Source organism: Entelurus aequoreus, linkage group LG25 (assembly GCF_033978785.1).
Source record: "Entelurus aequoreus isolate RoL-2023_Sb linkage group LG25, RoL_Eaeq_v1.1, whole genome shotgun sequence".
Lineage (NCBI taxonomy): Eukaryota > Metazoa > Chordata > Actinopteri > Syngnathiformes > Syngnathidae > Entelurus > Entelurus aequoreus.
The window spans coordinates 22,438,100-22,461,024 of record NC_084755.1 but is presented as its reverse complement, the minus strand read 5'-3'; the positions used below and the strand labels follow the sequence as shown (position 1 = coordinate 22,461,024).

Sequence of the window (22,925 nt, the reverse complement as noted above, 5' to 3'; positions counted from 1 at the left end):
ATTAGTATCGCGGTACTATACTAATACCGGTATACCGTACAACCCTTATATGTATCATAGTCTACAAAGAATTGCTATTCCGACATCTAGTGGACACATTCAGAACAGCAATTTCTTTCATTCAAAAATTTCGGCTCATTTTTATACTTAGCAAACTCATCACGCGGGCCGGATAAAACCTGCTTTATCATGAATTGATTTACGTGGACCCCGACTTAAACAAGTTGAAAAACGTATTCGGATGTTACCATTTAGTGGTCAATTGTACGGAATATGTACAGAACTGTGCAATCTACTAATAAAAGTTTCAATCAATCAATCAATGTTCGCGGGCCTTATCCGGCCCGCGGGCCGTACATTTGACACCCCTGCTTTAAAGGTTTCAAGCACACACTATGGCTCCCCCTCACACACACACACACACGTTAAGTGAGCTGCATAAAACACACACATGCACATGTTTGTTGTAGGCCAGCCAGGCTAATTGGGTGGTGCCCTGAGCTTCCCAGTGATGTGCGCCTGTTAAGGGCCGTCAAACACATTACAGGCTCGGACCAGGCTATTAACACCTGGAGCGGCTTTTCGGTTTTCCTTTTGAATCGCAACCGGCGGAAAAAAACACATACGTAATGTAAACATGTCTATACAGACATGTATGGAAATGCACATACCCGAGCACGTATAATTTATGAGTCCATAAATGGCTTCCATTCCCCCGCTTCCTCGCCATGGGAATAGCTGCTCCCAAAGGAGGTGAGCAAATAGCACTAAGGTGAAGGAAAGGAGACAGGCAGAGAAGAGAAACCGAGTCAAATGATTTATTGGATGTGGTTTTAATTTACGCTTTGTGCCATTTACACTCATTGGACACAACATACACAGTATAAAACACAGGCGCTAAGTCTTTATGAAGGTAAATGATGATAGTCATTTTAGATTTAGATTAGTTGACTATATGATTGTAATTTGTAGTGACGTTTCTCACTGAACGAGGAATAAAATATTAGAAGCACTCCGTCTTGTCGCGTATATCAGAGGTCCTCAAAAGACAGCCCGCCAAACTGCCAAATAATGATACCATACAGCAGGGGTGTCTGCATTTTTTCCACCAAGGGCCGCATAATAAAAAATAAAAGAATGCGGGGGGCCATGGATAGGCGATTTGGCCTAAAATCTATATTGCAATATATTTTGCAGCCTTTTGTGATGGATATATATCACAATATAATATTTGGCTTGTGAATAATAATACAACACATTTAAAATGTTTTAAGAAGGCTCCTACTTTAGCTGATGACAGACGATATCGTATTGTATCGTTTTTTAATTGTATTATTTTTTTAAACTATTATTAATCCACTTGCTTATTTACTTTTTTGAGCAGGTTTTCGATTTGATTTTAAAACGTACCAATTATTTATTTTTGTCTTGTTTGGATACTTTACATTATTTTTTGGCGATACTAGGTAGTTAAGTACCGTATTTTTCGGACTATAAGTCGAACCGGCCGAAAATGCATAATAAAGAAGGAAAAAAACATATATAAGTCGCACTGGAGTATAAGTCGCATTTTTTGTGGAAATGTATTTGATAAAACCCAACACCAAGAATAGACATTTAAAAGGCAATTTAAAATGAATAAAGAATAGTGAACAACAGGCTGAATAAGTGTACGTTATATGACGCATAAATAACCAAATGAGAATGTGCCAGGTATGTTAACGTGACATATTATGGTAAGAGTCATTCAAATAACTATAACATATAGAGCATGCTATACGTTTACCAAACAATCTGTCACTCCTAATCGCTAAATCCCATGAAATCTTATACGTCTAGTCTCTTACGTGAATGAGCTAAATAATATTATTTGATATTTTACGGTAATGTGTTAATCACATAAGTCGCTCCTGAGTATAAGTCGCACCCCCGGCCAAACTATGAAAAAAACTGCGACTTATAGTCCGAAAAATACCATAGGTCTTTATTGTCATTGCACAAGTACAACAGAACTTTGTTTTCAGCACAAACCCGTTCAAGATTAGACAAACAAACAGTGTACAGGGTTACAGAACAGGAATGCTGGTGGGTCGCCACAAGGCACCCCATAAAAGATGGGAAAAAGGTCAACGCTGGGGGAGGATGAGTAAAAAAATGCAATCTAGTCTGGAGAGGGAAAAAAACTTCATAGCAAAGCACATATACATATTACAACATACAACTCGAGACTTGCAACAGAGGGGAGGGTGTGCGGGCTACGGTGGCAGGCTGCAGCTCTTCAATCGCTGCCCAGCCGTCCATCTCACCCTAAGGGATTCGCGTCGAGGGCGTTTGGGTATGTTTGTGTGGTGTATATTTTTTGTGGATGCATGTCTGTGTGTAAGCCTGCCGCGTGTCTCTGTTCCGCGGCCTTGGTGTTCTTGTCAGTCAGTCCAAAGTCTACAACAGCAGCGACAAATGAGAGTATCGGTCCAAAACCAAATAGTTACAGGTGCAGTATTGGCAGTGATGGGCAGTAACAAGCTACATGTCGCTCCAGTTGTAGTTCTGGAGTATTTATTAGTAGCCAGTGAGAAGGTATATTTTTGATGTGACAAATTGTTAACAGAGGTAACAACACCGGAAGTGTATTACACGTGGGGTCGTGGCTACAAGATAGAGTTGCCAAATGGGAAACGTTTTCTCAGTTTTTTGCATGCATGTTATAGAATTTTACCAGTGGCGGGGCGTTGGTTTCCCACCTAGGCCTTCAGTGATGTCCTACTTAGTCCAACTTCAATAAATACCTCTCAAAATATAATCATTTATGTCACCACATTACCACGGCTTAAAAAATATTATACAGAAACACACTTGTGTACTACTGGGCATTGAATCACCTCAATTTGTCACTAGTGTACCAAACGGGCTATTTTTTGGCGCATTTAAAAATCTAAAAATCCGCTTCGGACGTGGTACTGTCAAAGCTAAAATAATTGTAAGAAACATATTGAATGTGAAAAAATATATTTGAACTCACAATTTGTAACAGCCATTGGGTGGTGTATAAGCCATTGGTACCGCTCGTAGTAGAAGTGGCAGACAAACCATTTCACCGCCAGGACAGCTTAAAGGCCTACTGAAACCCACTACTACCGACCACGCAGTCTGATTGTTTATACATCGATGATGAAATCTTAACATTGCAACACATGCCAATACGGCCGGGATAACTTATAAAGTGCAATTTTAAATTTCCCGCTAAACTTCCGGTTGAAAACGTCTATGTATGATGACGTATGCGCGTGACGTCAATGGTTGAAACGGAAGTATTCAGACGCCATTGAATCCAATACAAAAAGCTCTGTTTTCATCGCAAAATTCCACAGTATTCTGGACATCTGTGTTGGTGAATCTTTTGCAATTTGTTTAATGAACAATGAAGACAGCAAAGAAGAAAGTTGTAGGTGGGATCGGTGTAACAGCGGCTGGCTGCAGCAACACAACCAGGAGGACTTTGAGGTGGATAGCAGACGCGCTATCCAACGCTATCCGCCGACCGCATCGGTGATCGGGTGAAGTCCTTCGTCGCACCGTCGATCGCTGGAACGCAGGTGAGCACGGGTGTTGATGAGCAGATGAGGGCTGGCTGGCGTAGGTGGATAGCTAATGTTTTTAGCATAGCTCTGTGAGGTCCCGTTGCTAAGTTAGCTTCAATGGCGTCGTTAGCAACAGCATTGTTAACCTTCGCCAGGCTGGAAAGCATTAACCGTGTGGTTACAGGTCCATGGTTTAATAGTATTATTGATTTTCTGTCTATCCTTCCAGTCAGGGGCTTATTTCTTTTGTTTCTATATGCAGTTAAGCCCGATGCTATCACGTTAGCTCCGTAGCTAAAGTGTTTCGCCGATGTATTGTCGTGGAGATAAAAGTCACTGTGAATGTCCATTTCGCGTTCTCGACTCTCATTTTCAAGAGGATATAGTATCCGAGGTGGTTTAAAATACAAATCCGTGATCCACAATAGAAAAAGGAGAGAGTGTGGAATCCAATGAGCCAGCTTGTACCTAAGTTACGGTCAGAGCGAAAAAAGATGCATCCTGCACTGCACTCTAGTCCTTCACTCTCACGTTCCTCACGTTCCTCATCCACAAATATTTCACCCTCGCTCAAATTAATGGGGTAATCGTCGCTTTCTCGGTCCGAATCGCTCTCGCTGCATTGTAAACAATGGGGAAATGTGAGGAGCCTTTCAACCTTTGACGTCACGCTACTTCCGGTACAGGCAAGGCTTTTTTTTTATCAGCGACCAAAAGTTGCGAACTTTATCGTCGATGTTCTCTACTAAATAATTTCAGAAAAAATATGGCAATATCGCGAAATTATCAAGTATGACACATAGAATGGATCTGCTATCCCCGTTTAAATAAAAAAAAATTAATTTCAGTAGGCCTTTAACCTGTTTCCGGGGTCGGCCGACCTCGTCTCACAAGATCTAGTGTCTCTTTAAATATCCTTCTTGAAAAGGCTCTTGCAAATATATATCTGCCACCTAATCAACGTTTTGCTCTGCTTCTTTGTTGGTCAAAAAAGTGAAACCGCTGATTTCTCCGCTGGCCGGGTCTGGCCACTTTCTGCTTTCGTAAATCACAACTTTTGATTGGATACTTGGGTGTGACAAGTGAGTATCTAATGGGCTACTGTTAACAACTCGTGATCTGATCGCAACTGTCTGTCAACTGAACGTCCTTTGTTTGTTTACACTGCACAGCCGCCCCTAATGTTGATTCAGAAGGCCTCTGGCAGAATTCAAACAGCGCTGGCAACAAGCTAGCTGAATTCTGATTGGATAAAAGCTCTAACTTAAAAACAGCAACACTGGAGCCTAATATGACATGAAGAGAATATGATAAATACTTTTATATGCTTATGAAAAGTAAATAAAAAATAAAATGAACTTTTGTTAATTTATGATCATGATTTATTTTAGGCCAGCAGATGGCCCACCACTGGATTTTACATTACATTTTCAATGATAATAATGTTAGTAAATTATCTAAAAAAAATAAATAATTATGTGGTACATCACATGACACATGGAAGTGTTAAATAAAATAGCCAAAAGTGGTCGGTAGATGAGAATGAATCTAAAGGTAAATATAGTGTAGAAATATTACCCAGTTGCAAGAAATGTAGTCTTGATTTTCAAAATTGTATGTCAGGGTTTGCATGGCAGCACTTTGTGCTGATAGAAATGTTCCTCTTTTTTTCCTCAAAGGGTGCTCACATCCCAGGATTTAGAAGCTGCCCTGTGGAGGGACGTTATCTGCTTGCAAGGACGTTACATTGCGTTGAGGGTGCCTTTGTGCGATTGTCGCTGTCAAATTTGAGGGACACAGCTAATGTGTGTGTCATCACCATACATTATGTATATAATTGTGTATATTGTCTATATCCCGCAACACTACACATCAGTAAATGCTAAGCTATTAAAAAAATAAAAATACAAATATTAAAATGTTGTATGTAATGTGTGACAAAGGTTAGTGTTATATCTAATATACCTGAATAATGTCAAGAGCTAAAAAAAAAAATAAAAAATAAAAAAAAAGTAGCTGCGGGTCAAAAATAGCACTTTGGACACCATTAAAATATAGTTTTATGGAAAACTGGATGAGGACACTTGAGGACCAGGGTTCAATATATAACTAGCAGAGGGCAATTCCTGAAGGAATTGCGTGTGAATGCTCAATGACCAACGTAGGATGAATGTAGAAATGGTTGAAATGTTGGTTTGAAACTTGGGGAAAGTGTTAGTTTGAATGTCCAGGATGAGTGGAATGTGTTGATGTTGGAATTGTTTAAATCGGTCAAGAAATGTTGAATTAGTAACAGTTTTTAATTGAGAAATTCCTGCAATATTGGGAAAACCGGGAACTTTTCTAGTTCCTTAACCAACTTGGTTTTGTCCTGAATATGAGGAGTGTTTTGATGGTGGAACGGTCGAAATAGGTTGAAAAATGTGAAAGGAGTAGTCGAATTTAAGGGTGGAAATATGTTACCAAAAAACAGGAATTCATGGAAATTTGTTGAATGTGGAAAAATGGTCGTTTGAATGTCCAGGATAAGTTGAATGTGTTGAAGGGGAATGGTTTGAATGGATTGAAGAATTGCGGAAGTTTGAAAACTGGCCAATTCATTTTGAAAGGGGAAAATGCGAAAAAAAAAAAAAAAAAAGGAATAATGGGAAATCCGGGAATTTTTTTTAGAATTGTTGAAGTAGAGCACACAATTCCTGAACAGGCTGAATATTTTGACGTTTGAAACAGTTTGAATCATATGAAAAATGTGGGAATTGTGGAACTTTGAAAAATGTCCCATTGATTTCAATGAGAATTTGAGAAAAAATTGGGAAAAGCGGGAATTTTTTTGGATATGGTAAAAAACTTGAAACGTCTGAATGAGTTGAAACGGTTGGTGTTGAATTTTTTCAAATTGGTTGAGAAATGTTGAAGTAGTAATATGTTTGAATTGAGTATTACGGAATTTCGAGAAAACCGGGAATTTTTCCAGTTTAAAAAACAACTTGTTTTTTTGTCCTGATTAAGAGAAATGTTTTGACGGTGGAACGGTTGAAATGCGTTGAAAAATGTGGAAGAGTAGTCGCCAGAAAAAAGGGTGGACATAGGGCTTTGGAAAAGCAAGAATTCTGGAAAATCCTGGAACTTGGAAAAGTTATAGTTTAAATTTCCAGGATGGTGAAATTAGTTGAAGGTGGAATGGTTTGAATAGGTTGAAAAATGTGGAAATGGTGAAAGTTTGAAAAAAGGCCAATTAATTTTGAATGGCAATAATGTCCCGGAAAACCTGGAATTCTGGGAAATCTGGGAATTTTTGGAATTTTTCAAGGAAAAGCCAGCGATTCCCGAATAGGCTGAACAGTTTGAAGTTGGAACGGTTTTGAATAGGGTGAAAAATGTGGGAGGTATAGCGCGCCAAAATCTGGAGGAGAAGAAGTTGAAGTTGTTGAATAATAATAAATATCTATTTATTATTATTATTATTATTATTATTAGTTTACACTTTAAAACGCTAACTTGTTTTAAAACTTTACACTTTATTATTAGAATTTTGGTGTAGAAAACCATAATTGTGTGAATGCTGTGGAGCATTCTCACAATTACCGTAATTTCCGGACTATAAGCCGCTACTTTTTCCCCTCGTTCTGGTCCCTGCGGCTTATACAAGGGTGCGGCTTATTTACGGCCTGTTCTTCTCAGACACCGACGAAGAGGATTTCGGTGGTTTTAGTACGCAGGAGGAAGACGATGACACAATGATTAAAGACTGACTTTTCATATACCGGTAGGCTGGTTATTTTGATAACGTACAGGCGAGCACTTTGTATTACTTTGCACCGTTGTATTATTTGTACTCTGCACGAATGCTGTTCGCCATGTCAAAGATGTGAAAGTTTGATTGAATGATTGAAAGATTTATTGTTAATAAATGGGACGCTTTGCGTTCCCAAACAGTCATCTCTGTCCCGACAATCCCCTCCGTGGTAGCAGGAACCCCTATATACTAAGGTAATTACACATCAAAACCCTGCGGCTTATAGTCGGGTGCGGCTTATATATGGAGCAATCTGTATTTTTCCCTAAATTTAGCTGGTGCGGCTTATAGTCAGGTGCGGCTTATAGTCCGGAAATTACTATACATTTACCAGCCTGAGTGAAGAGTAACATATACTATTTTGATTGTTATTAAAATATATTTGTATTATTATAATTGTTTTTGTTTGTTATTTCAGACCTACAGTACAGTGTCTGCTGAGAATACTCTGGCCCTTGACCCCTGGCGTGTATCATGGTAGTATGAACAAAACGTTCTCACCCAGCAGCCTCAACACCACCAGTGTGAGAGTGTGTGAACGCTAGGAAGCCATCGTGACAAACTCAATTAGATGTCTTGCTTCTTATTTCGCCATCTCTCTCGATCCGTCTCCCTCCCCGACTAGCCTTAAGACGGTTATGTACACAGAGCCAAATGGTGATGTCACAATAAATCTCACTCAGTGTGTGGGCATGCTGTTGTACCACAGTGTGCCAAGGTCTGTGTGTGTGTGCTTTGTGGTAGACGCAGCTGTTATTGTTTAAATGACTTTCCTACTTTGACAAATTATACAGATTCAGTGGTTTGATTTGGTTAATACATTTTTTTTTTAAAGCACACCTTGTGGTGTGTTTCCAGTACATTAACCTTTGTAGCACACCTTGTGGACTTCGGGAGAAAAAATAACAACTTTTTGTTGTTCCTTTTTAAATGAACTAGCTTTAAAGAAAGTGAGTGAGTCCAAGGGTAAGCAGTACGAGTTTGTGGACTGGCTTAGATGAGGTTCCTTAGCCACAGTTTGTAACACAACACAGCCATATATTCTTTCACTGATCTTTGCTCACTATTGTGTTGCAACTAATTCATAATAAAGTAGTATATCAAAAATAAAACCTGTTCATGCATATCTTTGCATAAGCAAACAATACTAATAAAGAAATGACATTACTATCCTAAATTAGGTAGTTATTACAGTAAAAATATTGCAAGACCACTTAGGCCCCTTCTACACTAAGGTGGGATTGGTTGAGGGCATGGTTAAGAGGGGAGGAGTATATTTACAGCTAGAATGCACCAACTCGAGTATTTCATATATATATATATATATATATATATATTATATATATAAATATATATATAAATATATATATATATATATATATATATATATATATATATATATATATATATATATATATATATATATACTTTTTGCAACTCAACGCTAAGAAAACGGAAATGCTGATTATCGGTCCTGCTAGACACCAACATCTATTTAATAATACCACCTTAACATTTGACAACCAAACAATTAAACAAGGAGACTCGGTAAAGAATCTGGGTATTATCTTCGACCCAACTCTCTCGTTTGAGTCACACATTAAGAGTGTTACTAAAACGGCCTTCTTTCATCTCCGTAATATCGCTAAAATTCGTTCCATCTTGTCCACTAGCGACGCTGAGATCATTATTCATGCGTTCGTTACGTCTCGTCTCGATTACTGTAACGTATTATTTTCGGGCCTCCCTATGTCTAGCATTAAAAGATTACAGTTGGTACAAAATGCGGCTGCAAGGCTTTTGACAAAAACAAGAAAGTTTGATCATATTACGCCTATACTGGCTCACTTGCACTGGCTTCCTGTGCACTTAAGATGCGACTTTAAGGTTTTACTACTTACGTATAAAATATTACACGGTTTAGCTCCAGCCTATCTCGCCGATTGTATTGTACCATATGTCCCGACAAGAAATCTGCGTTCAAAGAACTCCGGCTTATTAGTGATTCCCAGAGCCAAAAAAAAGTCTGCGGGCTATAGAGCGTTTTCTATTCGGGCTCCAGTACTCTGGAATGCCCTCCCGGTAACAGTTAGAGATGCTACCTCAGTAGAAGCATTTAAGTCCCATCTTAAAACTCATTTGTATAATCTAGCCTTTAAATAGACCCCCCCTTTTTTAGACCAGTTGATCTGCCGTTTCTTTTCTTCTCTCCTCTTCTCCCCTGTCCCTTGCGAGGGGGAGTTGCATAGGTCCGGTGGCCATGGATGAAGTGCTGGCTGTCCAGAGCCGGGACCCCGGGTGGACCACTAGCCTGTGCATCGGTTGGGGACATCTCTGCGCTGCTGACCCGTCTCCGCTCGGGATGGTTTCCTGTTGGCCCCGCTGTGGACTGGGCTCCCGCTGATGTGTTGGATCCACTGTGGACTGGACTTTCACAATGTTATGTCAGACCCACTCGACATCCGTTGCTTTCGGTCTCCCCTAGAGGGGGGGGGTTACCCACATATGCGGTCCTCTCCAAGGTTTCTCATAGTCATTCACCGACGTCCCACTGGGGTGAGTTTTTCCTTGCCCGTATGTGGGCTCTGTACCGAGGATGTCGTTGTGGCTTGTACAGCCCTTTGAGACACTTGTGATTTAGGGCTATATAAATAAACATTGATTGATTGATTGATTGATATATATATATATATATATATATATATATATATATATATATATATATATATATATATATATGTGTGTGTATATATATATATATATATATATATATATACATATATATATATGTATATATATATATATATATATATATATATATATATATATATATGTATATGTATGAAATACTTGGGGTGTAGGGGGGTGGGTAGAGATAGCACCCTTGTTGATTGGCAGCTGCTCCCTACTCGTAGGGAGGCCACGCTTCACCGGTTCTCATCCATCCCCTAAATCTCTCACGTGCTGGCTCCAAGCGCCACACCCCGGTACACTGCCTCAGCTGGCAGACCAAACCACGTGAGGGGGTGGTGTGTACACTGCACCACTAGGCGGAGGAGCTGCACCAGTCAGCCAACGGCTAGGGCGGAGGAAGACCACATAGGACTCAACGGCCAAGTGTAAAGGAGTAAACCTTACAAATCCGGAGTGGAGCCCCGAAGGCGGATAGGTGCTCGCAAGACAACACCCTTCCGGCAACTCCTGCAGCAAAGCTGGTGCCAAACGTCATGCTCCGCATTCCTTTGGATCCCGTCAGCCAAGCCAAGAGGGGGATTCTGACGACTGGGCAACCCAAAGTCCCCATACCTTATGCCCAGGCTTGCGCCATGGAGGTCACAAAAACTGGAGAGGTCACTCCAGCCTCGCTCGCAAGAGTGAGGACACAACACGGAAGCTGGCAGTTTACGGGTTATAAGTCCCATCTGATTGGCGTAAGTATGGGGCGCCACGGGTCAGCTTCGACGGTGGGAGGGATCATAGTGTCCCAGTGGACGACTACTGCCCGCCTCAAACCGGGCAGCCCCCGGTCAGTAGGGTGTCGGCCCGCCAACGTTTGCCTGCTTCAGTGGGTGCCTGGAGCTTAGTGTACTGTAAAGGCACGATGAGCAGACGGTAAATCTTTGCACCAAACAATAAGAAAATTAAAAAGAAGACTCCAGCTCTTCTATTTGGTAGCTGGAACGTGCGCACTATGCGCACAGGCATCTCAGATGACCTCAGAGTGGTGGAAGACACCAGAAAGACAGCCATCATTGACAGAGAGCTCACCAGACTCAACGTCAGCATAGCTGCCCTCCAAGAAACCCGGCTCCCTTCCAGCGGCTCCCTCAGAGAGGAGAACTACACCTTCTTCTGGAAGGGCAGAGAACCCGAAGAGCCCCGCCAGCATGGTGTTGGCTTTGCCATCAAAAACACCCTCCTGGCTGCAGTGGAGCCTCCCTCAGGTGGCACCGAGCGCCTTTTGTCCATCCGCCTCGCCACTGCTGCTGGTCATGTCAACATCCTCAGTGTGTACGCTCCCACTCTCACCTCATCGGAAGACACAAAAGACCAGTTCTATGGGCAGCTTGATGAACTGATAAAGGGCCTCCCAAAAGATGAGCCCTTATTCCTCCTTGGCGACTTCAATGCCAGAGTAGGTGCAGATCACAAGTCATGGCCCTCCTGCCTTGGACGTCATGGCACAGGGAAGGTAAATGAGAATGGTCAAAGGCTGCTGGAACTGTGCTCCTACCATGACCTCTGCATTACAAACACCTTCTTCGAGTGTAAACCATCACACAGAGTGTCGTGGAGGCATCCGCGGTCCCAACGCTGGCACCAACTCGACCTTGCCATCACCAGGCGCTCTGCCTTAAACAATGTCCTCATCACCAGAAGCTACCATAGTGCAGACTGTGACACTGACCATGCCCTTGTGTGCAGCAAAGTGCGTCTCCAGCCACGCAAGCTACATCACTCCAAACCAAAAGGCCGCCCCCGGATCAACACAGTACACATGTCAGATCCCCTTAAGGTGGACGCATATGTAACCAACCTGGATGAAGCCCTACAGGACCTGCCAGATCATGACGCCACAGGAAAGTGGAATGCCATGAGGGACAAAATTTACAACACGGCCATGTCCTCGTTTGGCAAGAAAGAACATCCCTGCCAGGATTGGTTCAAAGCCCACCTTCCAAGGATGAAACCAGAAATAGAGGCTAAACGTGCAGCCTTCTTAGCACACAAGGAATGCCAAATGAACAGACACTCACAGCACTCAGAAGGGCTCGGAACACCACCCAGCGTGTTGCTAGACAGTGTGCCAATGAATATTGCAACAACTGTGTAAGGAAATACAGAGCTGTGCCGAGTCCGGAAACACACGCGCATGTACAACGGCATCAAAAAGGCCCTTGGCCCTGCAGTAAAAGGAATTGCCCCCCTGAAATCTCTGTCAGGGGAGAAGATCACTAACCGGGAGGAACAGATGACCAGATGGGTGGAACACTACTCAGAACTGTACTCCCGTGAAACATCAGTTTCCAATGCTGCCCTTAGTGGTACGAAGGATCTGCCCATCATGGAGGAGCTAGATGAAGTGCCCACTATGGAAGAGCTCAGCAAAGCCATTGATGCCCTCCCAAACGACAAAGCACCAGGTAGCGATAACATCCCACCTGAAGCCATCAAGCATGGGAAACCTGCCCTGCTTCAGCCTCTGTATGAGTTGCTCTGCATGTGCTGGGAGGAAGGTGCAGTCCCACAAGACATGCGTGACGCCACCATTGTGACACTGTATAAAAACAAAGGTGACCGCAGTGACTGCAACAACTACAGAGGGATCTCCCTTCTCAGCATTGTCGGCAAAGTGTATGCACGCATCCTCCTCAACAGGCTGCAGAGACTCGCGGATCGTGTCTATCCAGAATCCCAATGTGGCTTCAGAGCAGGCAGGTCGACAACTGACATGATCTTTTCCCTTCGACAGCTCCAGGAAAAGAGTAGAGAGCAAGGCCAGCCACTCTACATGATGTTCATAGACCTCACCAAGGCCTTCGATCTGGTCAGCAGGGAAGGCCTATTCCAGCTCCTTGAGAAGATTGGCTGCCCCCCAAAGCTCGGCAGCATGGTGACCTCCTTCCATGTCAACATGAAGGGCACAGTCCTGTATGACGGATCATCCTCAGAACCATTCTGTATCAACAGTGGTGTCAAGCAGGGCTGTGTACTTGCACCAACCCTTTTCGGGATTTTCTTTTCCCTGCTCCTGTCTTACGCCTTCGACTCCTCCACTGATGGTGTATACCTGCACACCCGGTCTGATGGGAGATTGTTTAACCTGGCGCGACTGCGTTCTAAGACCAAGGTCAGGACAGTTCTCATCAGGGAGATGTTGTTTGCTGATGATGCAGCCCTCATGACTCACACAGAGGATGCCCTTCAGAGTTTGGCTGACCGCTTTGCCGATGCTTGTAAGCAGTTTGGGCTCACAATAAGCCTGAAGAAGACCAACATCAGTGCACAAGACATCAGTACTGCCCCCTCCATCACAGTTGATAACATCAGACTGGACACTGTGGACGAGTTCACCTACTTGGGATCAACAATCAGCAACAACCTCTCACTGGACATCGAACTGGACAGGCGTCTCGGAAAGGCAAATACCATCATGGCTAGACTGACCAAGAGAGTGTGGGAGAACGGAGCGCTGTCAGAACACACCAAGATCCGTGTATATCAGGCCTGCGTTCTCAGCACCCTTCTCTATGGAAGTGAATCCTGGACCACCTATATGAAGCAAGAACGTCGGCTCAACACCTTCCACATGCGGTGCCTCAGGCGCATCCTCAACATCAGCTGGCAGGACCACATCCCATACACCAACATCCTGCAGCGCGCCAAGATCCCCAGCATGTACTCCCTGCTGAGTCAACGCCGTCTCCGCTGGCTCGGCCATGTCCGACGGATGGAGGATGGAAGACTACCTAAGGACATCATGTATGGACAACTGACCATTGGCACCAGACGAGCTGGTCGCCCCCTACTACGCTTCAAGGACGTCTGCAAAAGAGACATGAAAGCATGCAACATCTCTCCTGACAGCTGGGAGGTACAGGCCATGGACAGAAATGCTTGGCGTCAGACTGTCCACAAGGGCAGTGCAGAAGCTGAGGTGGCAAGAGATCGGCTTGCAGCAGAGAAGAGGAGACGCAGGAAGTGCACTGCAGCAACCCCTCAAACCCAGGCCACCTTATTCATTTGCACAAACTGCAATAAAGACTGTCACTCACAGATCGGACCGCGCAGCCATAGCAGACGATGCCAAACAACATGACAAGACTCCAGACGCGCATCAGTATGGTCTCTCGAGACTGAGCTGCCGATGATGATGATGATGAAATACTTGACTTTCAGTGAATTCTAGCTATATATATATATATATATATATATATATATATATATATATATATATATATATATGTATATATATATATATATATATATATATATATATATATATATATATATATATATATATATATATTTATTTTATTATACATATAAATAAAATAAATACTTGAATTTCAGTGTTCCGGAGGCTATCCAGTAGATGGCAGTATTGTCCTGTTTAAGAGTGTCACAACATTGCTGTTTACGGCAGACGAACTGCTTTACGGTAGACGAAAAGGTGACTGCTGTTGTTGTATGTTGTTACCGCGCTGGGAGGACGTTAATGAAACTGCCTAACAATAAACCCACATAAGAAACCAAGAACTCGCCCTCCATCATTCTACAGTTATAACGTGATTGGGCAGGCACGCTGTTTATATCGTGGGAAAGCGGAGGTGAAAACAGACTGTCGCCGCTGTCCCCACTCAGGTCCACATGGAGCTGGAGGGGGCGTGGCCTCCAGCTCCGGCTGAATTCCGGGAGTTTATGGGGAGAAAATTTCTTCCGGGAGGTTATCGGGAGAGTCTCCCGGTAAAACCGGGAGGGTTAGCAAGTATGCCTTTATTGGACACGTGAAAGTAAACAATGTGATAAAGAACATTTTACATCAGTCAATCTGAGGATCTAGATATCTGGTCAGGACACTCCTCATTCTTTTGCCTTCACCTTCATTGTCCATTCCCTTTTGGTGACTTTATATACTCTGGACCTAGACGTTGAGTTCGCAACATACATGGCGGACAATAACTGATACAGTCTGCTTTGCCAGTCCAAAAGCAATCGACGTTTTTCCGTAGTCTTTCCTCGACGGCCAGGTAATACGAAACACGCGCTAACTTGTTTTAATCACATTCACGGGAGCCCGCATTCTCGTTGTTTCTGCTTCGACAAATGTACAAAGTTTTTCGGTAAGTAGAATCACAGCTGACCTGGACATTCGAAAGTTCTCTTGCCGTCTGGGAAGTGTTGTATCCGAAATAGCTGCAATCGCTTTCTCTTAAGGTATTCATGTGTGATTTCCACAAGCGTCTGTACATACGAAAGGAGAAACAATGGCATGTCTGGATGACTCGCTGGCTGTGGCGCGGTCTTTCTGGCGTCACTTCCTCTCCGAACTCAGTTTGTAAACAATTGATGAGTCCATACAAAGCTCAGAGCCGGAGATTCAAGAAATACACCCATGTTAAAAAAATTATCCAAGTAGGGGGACCTTAAAGATGATTTAGTGTGGCTAACACGGTGCTTAGGCTAAATAATTGTTCGTTTAAGGAGTTATCCGGCTTAATGTAGACAGGGCCTTAGTAAAGTGGAATATGCACTTTCATTAGAAATTGAATGTGCTGAAATGTGCAAGCCTAACTGAAATGCTAATGTTTGCAAGCTAACAGCACAGTACCAAGTTATAAGACTCTGAGGTGTATGTCTGCAATATTAGCTAGAACATTTAGAAGCTAATGTTAGCATGCTAAGGAGCATTTTGACTGTGGAATGTTGGATGTCTAAAAGGGCTTTACAAACTCACAACAACATCCTCCAGACCTAAATCCACATCTTTAATAGAGTCAACGACATCCCAAGATCTAAACTTACCGTATTTTCCGCACTATAAGGCGCACCGCATTATAAGGTGCATTGAATAGACGCTACAGTTGAGGCTGGGGTTAGCTGCGCTAAAGGGAATGTCAACAAAACAGTCAGATAGGTCAGTCAAACTTTATTAATAGATTACAAACCAGCGTTCTGACAACTCTGTTCACTCCCAAAATGAATAAACAGCTGTTTTATTATTTTCCCCGAAGTAAAGTCAGTGACGTGGTGTTTTGTTTATCTTTTAACAACAGCAAGGTATAACATGTAGTGCAACATTTATATCACATAGTGCAGGGGAACTTTTCCCTGATTCAATAAACACGTAAAAAACAGTGATACTGTTACGGTAAATCAAACGTTAGTGCAATCACAACATAGTAACACTCGAAATAGTGCAGAGCAATAACAATATGGCAATAACTCAACGTTGCTCAAACGTTAATGTCACACAACACAACACACAAAATAAACATGTCAGGTTACTTTATGAAGTTATTCCTCATCCATGAATCCCTCGAATTCTTCTTCTTCAGTGTCCGAATTAAACAGTTGGGCGAATACGGCATCCAACATGCCCGGCTTCGTCTCGTCGAAGTCGTCATTAATCAAGTCCGTGTTGCTGCTGTTGTCTAGCAGTTCAGTGACAATGTTAAATTCTCTCGCTGCTGCTCTATTCTCGTGTTCTACTGCGTGACTGATCGTCTTAAGTTTAAACTCTGCGTCGTAAGCGTGTCTCTTAATAGGAGCCATTTTGGGGTCTTTACATAAACAAATGGAAATGAAACGGCACGCCTCGCGCAGTCATATATCCCAGCATGCACCGCGCGCTTCTTCTTCTTCTACGGGGGAAAATGAAGACGAGGGAAAATGAAACCGGCGGCTGCTTACCGTAGTTGCGATTGATTGATTGATTGAAACTTTTACCTGTTGGAGGCTCAATATTGGTCCATATATAAGGCGCACCGGATTATAGGGCGCGCTGTCAGCTTTTGACAAAATTGGAGGTTTTTGGGTGCGCCTTATAGTGCGGAAAATACGGTACATCTTTACTAGAGAATAAGTGTTAAAGAAAACCGGGAGTATCTGGGAACGTGGAAATATCTCAATTGCCTTGAGTGAGCTAAATGGATGGTAAATGGAACCGTTGGTATCGGTTGAGAAATATGGAAGTAGTAACACTTCTTAAAAGTTACGGAAAAGCAGGAAGCTGGGAAAACCGAGAATTTTTTATAAATGTATTTATTTTGTATTATTTATTTTTTTTAGGTAGCCCGATTGCCCAGACTACAAGGAATGTATTGATGGTGGAACTTTTGAAATCGGTTGAAAAATGTGGGTGGAGTAGTCGAAAGAAAAAATAGTAGACATTAGGGTTGTACGGTATACCAGTATTAGTACAGTATTGCAATACTAATGAATAATATTTGGTACTATACCGCCTCTGAAAAGTACCGGTCCGCCACCACCGGTATCTGGACAATACTAAACATACTGCAATCGAAAATCAGGATTTTTTGGAAGCAACAAAGTTGTTGATTTGAATGTTCAGGTTGAGTGGAGTGTGTTGATGGTGGAATGGTTTGAATCGGTTGAGAAATGTGGGTATTATGCGACGGAAAAAGTTTTCAAAAGAAAAAAATGTCCCGGAAAACCTGCAATTCCTGATCATCAGGGAATTTTGGTATGATTAAAAAAAAAATGGTAGCAGTTACTTTGCTTCTGTACATGTTGTGTGCATTGTTGGGTTTCCTTGACTGTTTTCCCTCACTCCATTTGAGTGGATGATTCTCGCCACCATCATTGCCAATTGCATCGTCCTGGCCCTGGAACAACATTTGCCCGATGGTGATAAGACGCCGCTCTCTGAACGCCTTGTAAGAAAGACACATTTGATGCACTATATTGTACGATCCAGCAGTTTCCTGCTTATCTTGACCTGGTTGGCGTGTTCTTTCTCTCCTCAGGACGACACAGAGCCGTATTTCATTGGGATCTTCTGTTTTGAGTCTGGGATAAAAATCCTGGCGCTGGGATTCGCCTTTCACAAGAATTCGTACCTGAGGAACGGATGGAACGTGATGGACTTTGTGGTGGTGCTCACAGGGTAAGTGGCAATCTCATGTATACAAAGATTGTGTTACTTTTCACATTTGAATCGATACGGTACCAATTCTAGTTACATAGGAATCGATACCGGTACTCAACAATGCCAATTTTTGGTACTTTTGTGTGTTTTATTATTATTATTATTATTATAGAGGTTTATTTGAAATAGGGACACATACAAAAACATAGACATCTGAAACAGTTATCCAATGTATGCATCATAGTGTTTGTAGCCAAAGCTAATTTACAACACTTGTCCCCAACAACAACAACACAGATCCAACAATATTTAAATAGGAAAAATAAAAAATAGAATGAGTCGATAATAATGATAATAGTAATAATACAGACAAAGTGCAAACTAGATAAAAGCCAATAATAATAATAACACAGACAAAGTGCAGACTAGATTAAAACCAATTAGTTAAAATGAGTAAAAACTAAACATGGGAACACGATTGTTGCTCAACTAGCCATAATTTTGTTCGTTTTTTTATTTTAATTAGGGCTGTCAAAGTTAACGCATTTACTGTTGAGCTACAAACAAAGAAATATTGAGAATAAATGCACAAAGAAAAGGGTACATTATGGAAATCCCATGTCCAAAGCCATGGCAAGTGGGTCTCCCAACAAGAAAATACTATTTTATCGTTGATCGCCGTGAGACGAAGTCATTGGAGCAACTTTTGTTTGAGGACAAACATGACACGAACCTTCCCAATTGTTAGAAAGCCCACTGTTGAATATGTGTGTGTGTGTATGCTTCACTAATGAGAGTATTTGGTGAACACCGTTTTGTCCTACTAATTTCGGCGGTTTTTGAACTCACCATAGTGGATAGTGTGGGCTACATGTAAAATCTTCCACTCCTTCTATGTCTCGTTTTGTCCACCAAGAGTTTTATGCTGTGCGTGCGATTTGTTGATGTTCTTGACTTGTTGGAGTGCTAATCAGGCATATCTGGTCAGTGCATGACTGCAAGTTAATCAATGCTAACATGCTATGTAGGCTAGCTGTGTGTACATATTGCATCATTATGCCTCATTTGTAGGTATATTTGAGCTCATTTAATATAATTTACTTGTATCCTCTTTGTATATAATTTAGTTTTGCAAGTCTCATGACACATTATCTGTATATAATATTGGCTGCATTTCAGATAGTTGTTTGTGTGCCATATTGTTCCAGACCACAGCAAACATTACCTAGCTTGCCAAAGATTGTAATAAATCTATTAAAAGAAGACAGCCTGCTGTTTACCTTAACTTGGACACACACATCTATACCGTTGGCCATTAAAAGCCAGTAATTTCCAGGAGTTATCTCACCTTCTAATAGCCTCTGATTTACTACTGGTTTCTAATGTTGTAAAAATGTGCAGAATAAATATTAAATTTCAACATTTCTGTTAACGAATATTTGCTTCAGCCTGCGACACATATTTATTTTGATAGTAAGCTATTCTAGCTAATATAGACACTTACATCATGTGTTGCCTTCATTATAACACTTATATAAGACATTTAAAGTAATTTTGATTGTAGGCTATTATAGATACCGTATTTTCCGCACTATAAGGCGCACCTAAAAACTTCCAATTTTCTCAAAAGCTGACAGTGCGCCTTATAATCCGGTGTGCCTTATATATGGACCAATATTGAGCCACAACTGGTCTCGCAACCCCAGCCTCTAGCGTCTATTCTATGCGCCTTATAATGCGGTGCGCCTTATATATGAACAAAGTTTTAAAGTAGGCCATTCATTGAAGGCATGTAAGACACCTAACATCTGTGAAGACCAAGTCCTGCAAGAAGATGTCATTCACATCACCACAGCTAAACTGTCATACTATACCTTGGAGAGGCACAATTACAGCAGGTAATCATCAACTGTAATTGACAAACAAGAGCCTCAAGTTGATTCTACCGGCTGGATGTGAATCTATGTTGCTGACTGGAGAACATTGGAAATCTGTAAGTAATTACAACGAGCTGGAGTCACGTTGTACCAAAAAAAAAAAAAAAAGACAGATAAGCAATGTCATCTGAAGAGGTAAATAAGCTTGTTTGCTTAAACAACTGGTTTAACTAAAGAAAAATAAATACAGATTGTAATAGTGCACTTTATGACTGTGTTTACTACATTGATTAGTAACTGTACCTTGTTTGCATTATTATTGCAAAGAGTTTCAAAATGTGCACTTAATTCTTACTGTCACCAACTTTTGAGCAAATCAATGACTTGCAGTTCAGTAAAACAATTAAAAACATTCCTGTATGACATTCCGATTACCGAATTGCGTTTTGTAATCAAATATTGGGGCATTTTCTTTAGCAAATCTTATTAATGCAAGCAAATAAAAATCTGTGATTAATCATGATTATTCACAGTTCAAGAGTATGATTAATGTGATTTTAAAAATAATAGCAAAATGTAACAAAAAACAATGAACAACGAAACATGAGCAATAAACACCACTCTTTCCCCATGCACATTTATACATATTGCAAACTAAACGATTGCACTATGTGTAAAAAAAACCCACTATATTGACACCCATATTGCACACTAAGCGGAAATGTTGCACACCAAGATTAAAAAGCAGATTACACTTATTTACATAAGTGTGTTTTAAAGTCTTATGACATTACTAAGTTTGGAGGTGTTGAAATCGTCATGTAAAATCGCTAATGCTAATAAAGGCCTACTGAAACCCACTACTACCGACCACGCAGTCTGATAGTTTATATATCAATGATGAAATCTTAACATTGCAACACATGCTTTTTTAACCTGTAAAGCACTTTGGTTCAATCTAAAAAGTTGTTGAAAACGTGCTATATAAATAAAGTTGACTTGACTTGACTTGACTTGACTTGACTTGACTTGACTTGACATGCCAATACGGCCGGGTTAGATTAGTAAAGTGCAATTTTAAATTTCCCGCGAAATATCCTGCTGAAAACGTCTCGGTATGATGACGTTTGCGCGTGACGTCACGGATTGTAGCGGACATTTCGGGACACCATTTTGGCCAGCTATTAAGTCGTCTATTTTCATCGCAAAATTCCACAGTATTCTGGACATCTGTGTTGGTGAATCTTTTGCAATTTGTTTAATGAACAATGGAGACAGCAAAGAAGAAAGCTGTAGGTGGGAAGCGGTGCATTAGCGGCCGGCTGCAGCAACACAAACACGTAGCGGCTACATCGTAGCCGGTGTTTCATTGTTTACATTCCCGAACGATGACAGTCAAGCTTTACCATTGGCCTGCGGAGAACTGGGAGAACAGAGACTCTTACCAGGAGGACTTTGAGTTGGATACGCATGCTTGTGGAGATGGGACAACAGAGACTCTTACCAGGAGGACTTTGAGTTGGATAGCAGATGCGGTACCGTGAGTACGCAGCTGCGGCTTCCAAACATTTGATCGCTTGCCCGTACGTGCGCGCCGCTATGTGCATGTCACGTACGTAACTTTGGGGAAATATACGTGCTGTATGAACTTTGCGGAGGTGAACGGTACTTTGGGCTGTGGGATTGAGTGTGTTGTTCGGGTGTTTGAGTTGTATTGGCGGGTTATATGGACGGGAGGGGGGAGGTGTTTGTTATGCGGGATTAATTTGTGGCATATTAAATATAAGCCTGGTTGTGTTGTGGCTAATAGAGTATATATATGTCTTGTGTTTATTTACTGTTTTAGTCATTCCCAGCTGAATATCAGGTCCCACCCGCCTCTCAAAGCATCTTCCCTATCTGAATCGCTTCCACTGCCCTCTAGTCCTTCACTCTCACTTTCCTTATCCACGGATCTTTCATCCTCGCTCAAATTAATGGGGAAATCGTCGCTTTCTCGGTCCGAATCGCTCTCGCTGCTGGTGGCCATGATTGTAAACAATGTGCAGATGTGAGGCGCTCCACAACCTGTGACGTCACGCTACTTCCGGTACAGGCAAGGCTTTTTTATCAGCGACCAAAAGTTGCAAACTTTATCGTCGATGTTCTCTACTAAATCCTTTCAGCAAAAATATGGCAATATCACGAAATAATCAAGTATGACACATAGAATGGACCTGCTATCCCTGTTTAAATAAGAAAATCTCATTTCAGTAGGCCTATAAGTAGCATGTCTGTAGCAAATCCAATATACAGTAAATCAGCATCAATCTGGCACATTTTGTAAAGTGAGGTCTTTCATACTTGCTTTTTTGGCATGGAAAATTGCAACATTACCTCGAGGTAGTCCGACTGAGTCCCCTCTGAGTTGTGCCTGAGTCCTTGATTGAACCATCCGAGTCTGCAACAAAGGAATCGAAAAATTACATTGTTTAATTTTACGAGAATTGATACCCGATAGTACCGACAGAGTTCGGTAGGTGCCGATAAAAGTACCGAAATCGGTACCCATCCCTAAATGTATATCTTGTCGGAGTACCTAAATATATCAAATGCATAGTCACACTGTGCAGGACATTGCATATACTGTACAGGAGGTCATGTCTTTCACCGTATGTTGTGTGCATGCCTGTGTTGCTGCTGGTGCCCTTTTCTCTAATGAATGGCCCCATCCCAGGCGAGGCAGCAGTCAGATCACAGAGCAGATCCGCAGGCAGCCTGCTGCCTGGGTAGTGAACAAATGCCACGACAATATAGTGCACTCAGAGTAGGGTGGAGGGGGGGACAGGGGGAGCAGACATCGAGGAGAGGGGGAAGAAGGTGAAGGAGTGCTGCAGGAAACACAACAATCAGGATTCACAACAACATGCAAACGTATAAAGACTGTGGAAAGATATTTGCTTTGCTGGAAGATGAGTTGGAAGAAGAATGCACACATGCACCATTTGTATACAGTGTCTCACAAAAGTGAGTACCGTATTTTACGGACTATAAGGCGCACTTAAAATCCTTTTTTTTTTCTC

The 22,925-nt window shown here is 41.8% G+C and overlaps 1 protein-coding gene across 15 annotated transcripts in view; it reads left to right on the top strand.

The window, feature by feature from the left end:
• Positions 1 to 17,673: 17,673 nt before the first annotated feature.
• cacna1aa (calcium channel, voltage-dependent, P/Q type, alpha 1A subunit, a) overlaps positions 17,674 to 22,925 on the top strand; it is a 212,350-nt gene continuing 207,098 nt past the window's right edge. For all 15 annotated transcript variants that reach the window (XM_062036805.1, XM_062036806.1, XM_062036798.1 and 12 more), the window contains exons 1-2: positions 17,674 to 17,774; positions 17,865 to 18,004. In XM_062036805.1, the coding sequence (XP_061892789.1) occupies positions 17,682 to 17,774; positions 17,865 to 18,004 (233 nt within the window). In that variant the 5' untranslated portion in view covers positions 17,674 to 17,681. The remainder of the gene's footprint in view (positions 17,775 to 17,864; positions 18,005 to 22,925) is intronic.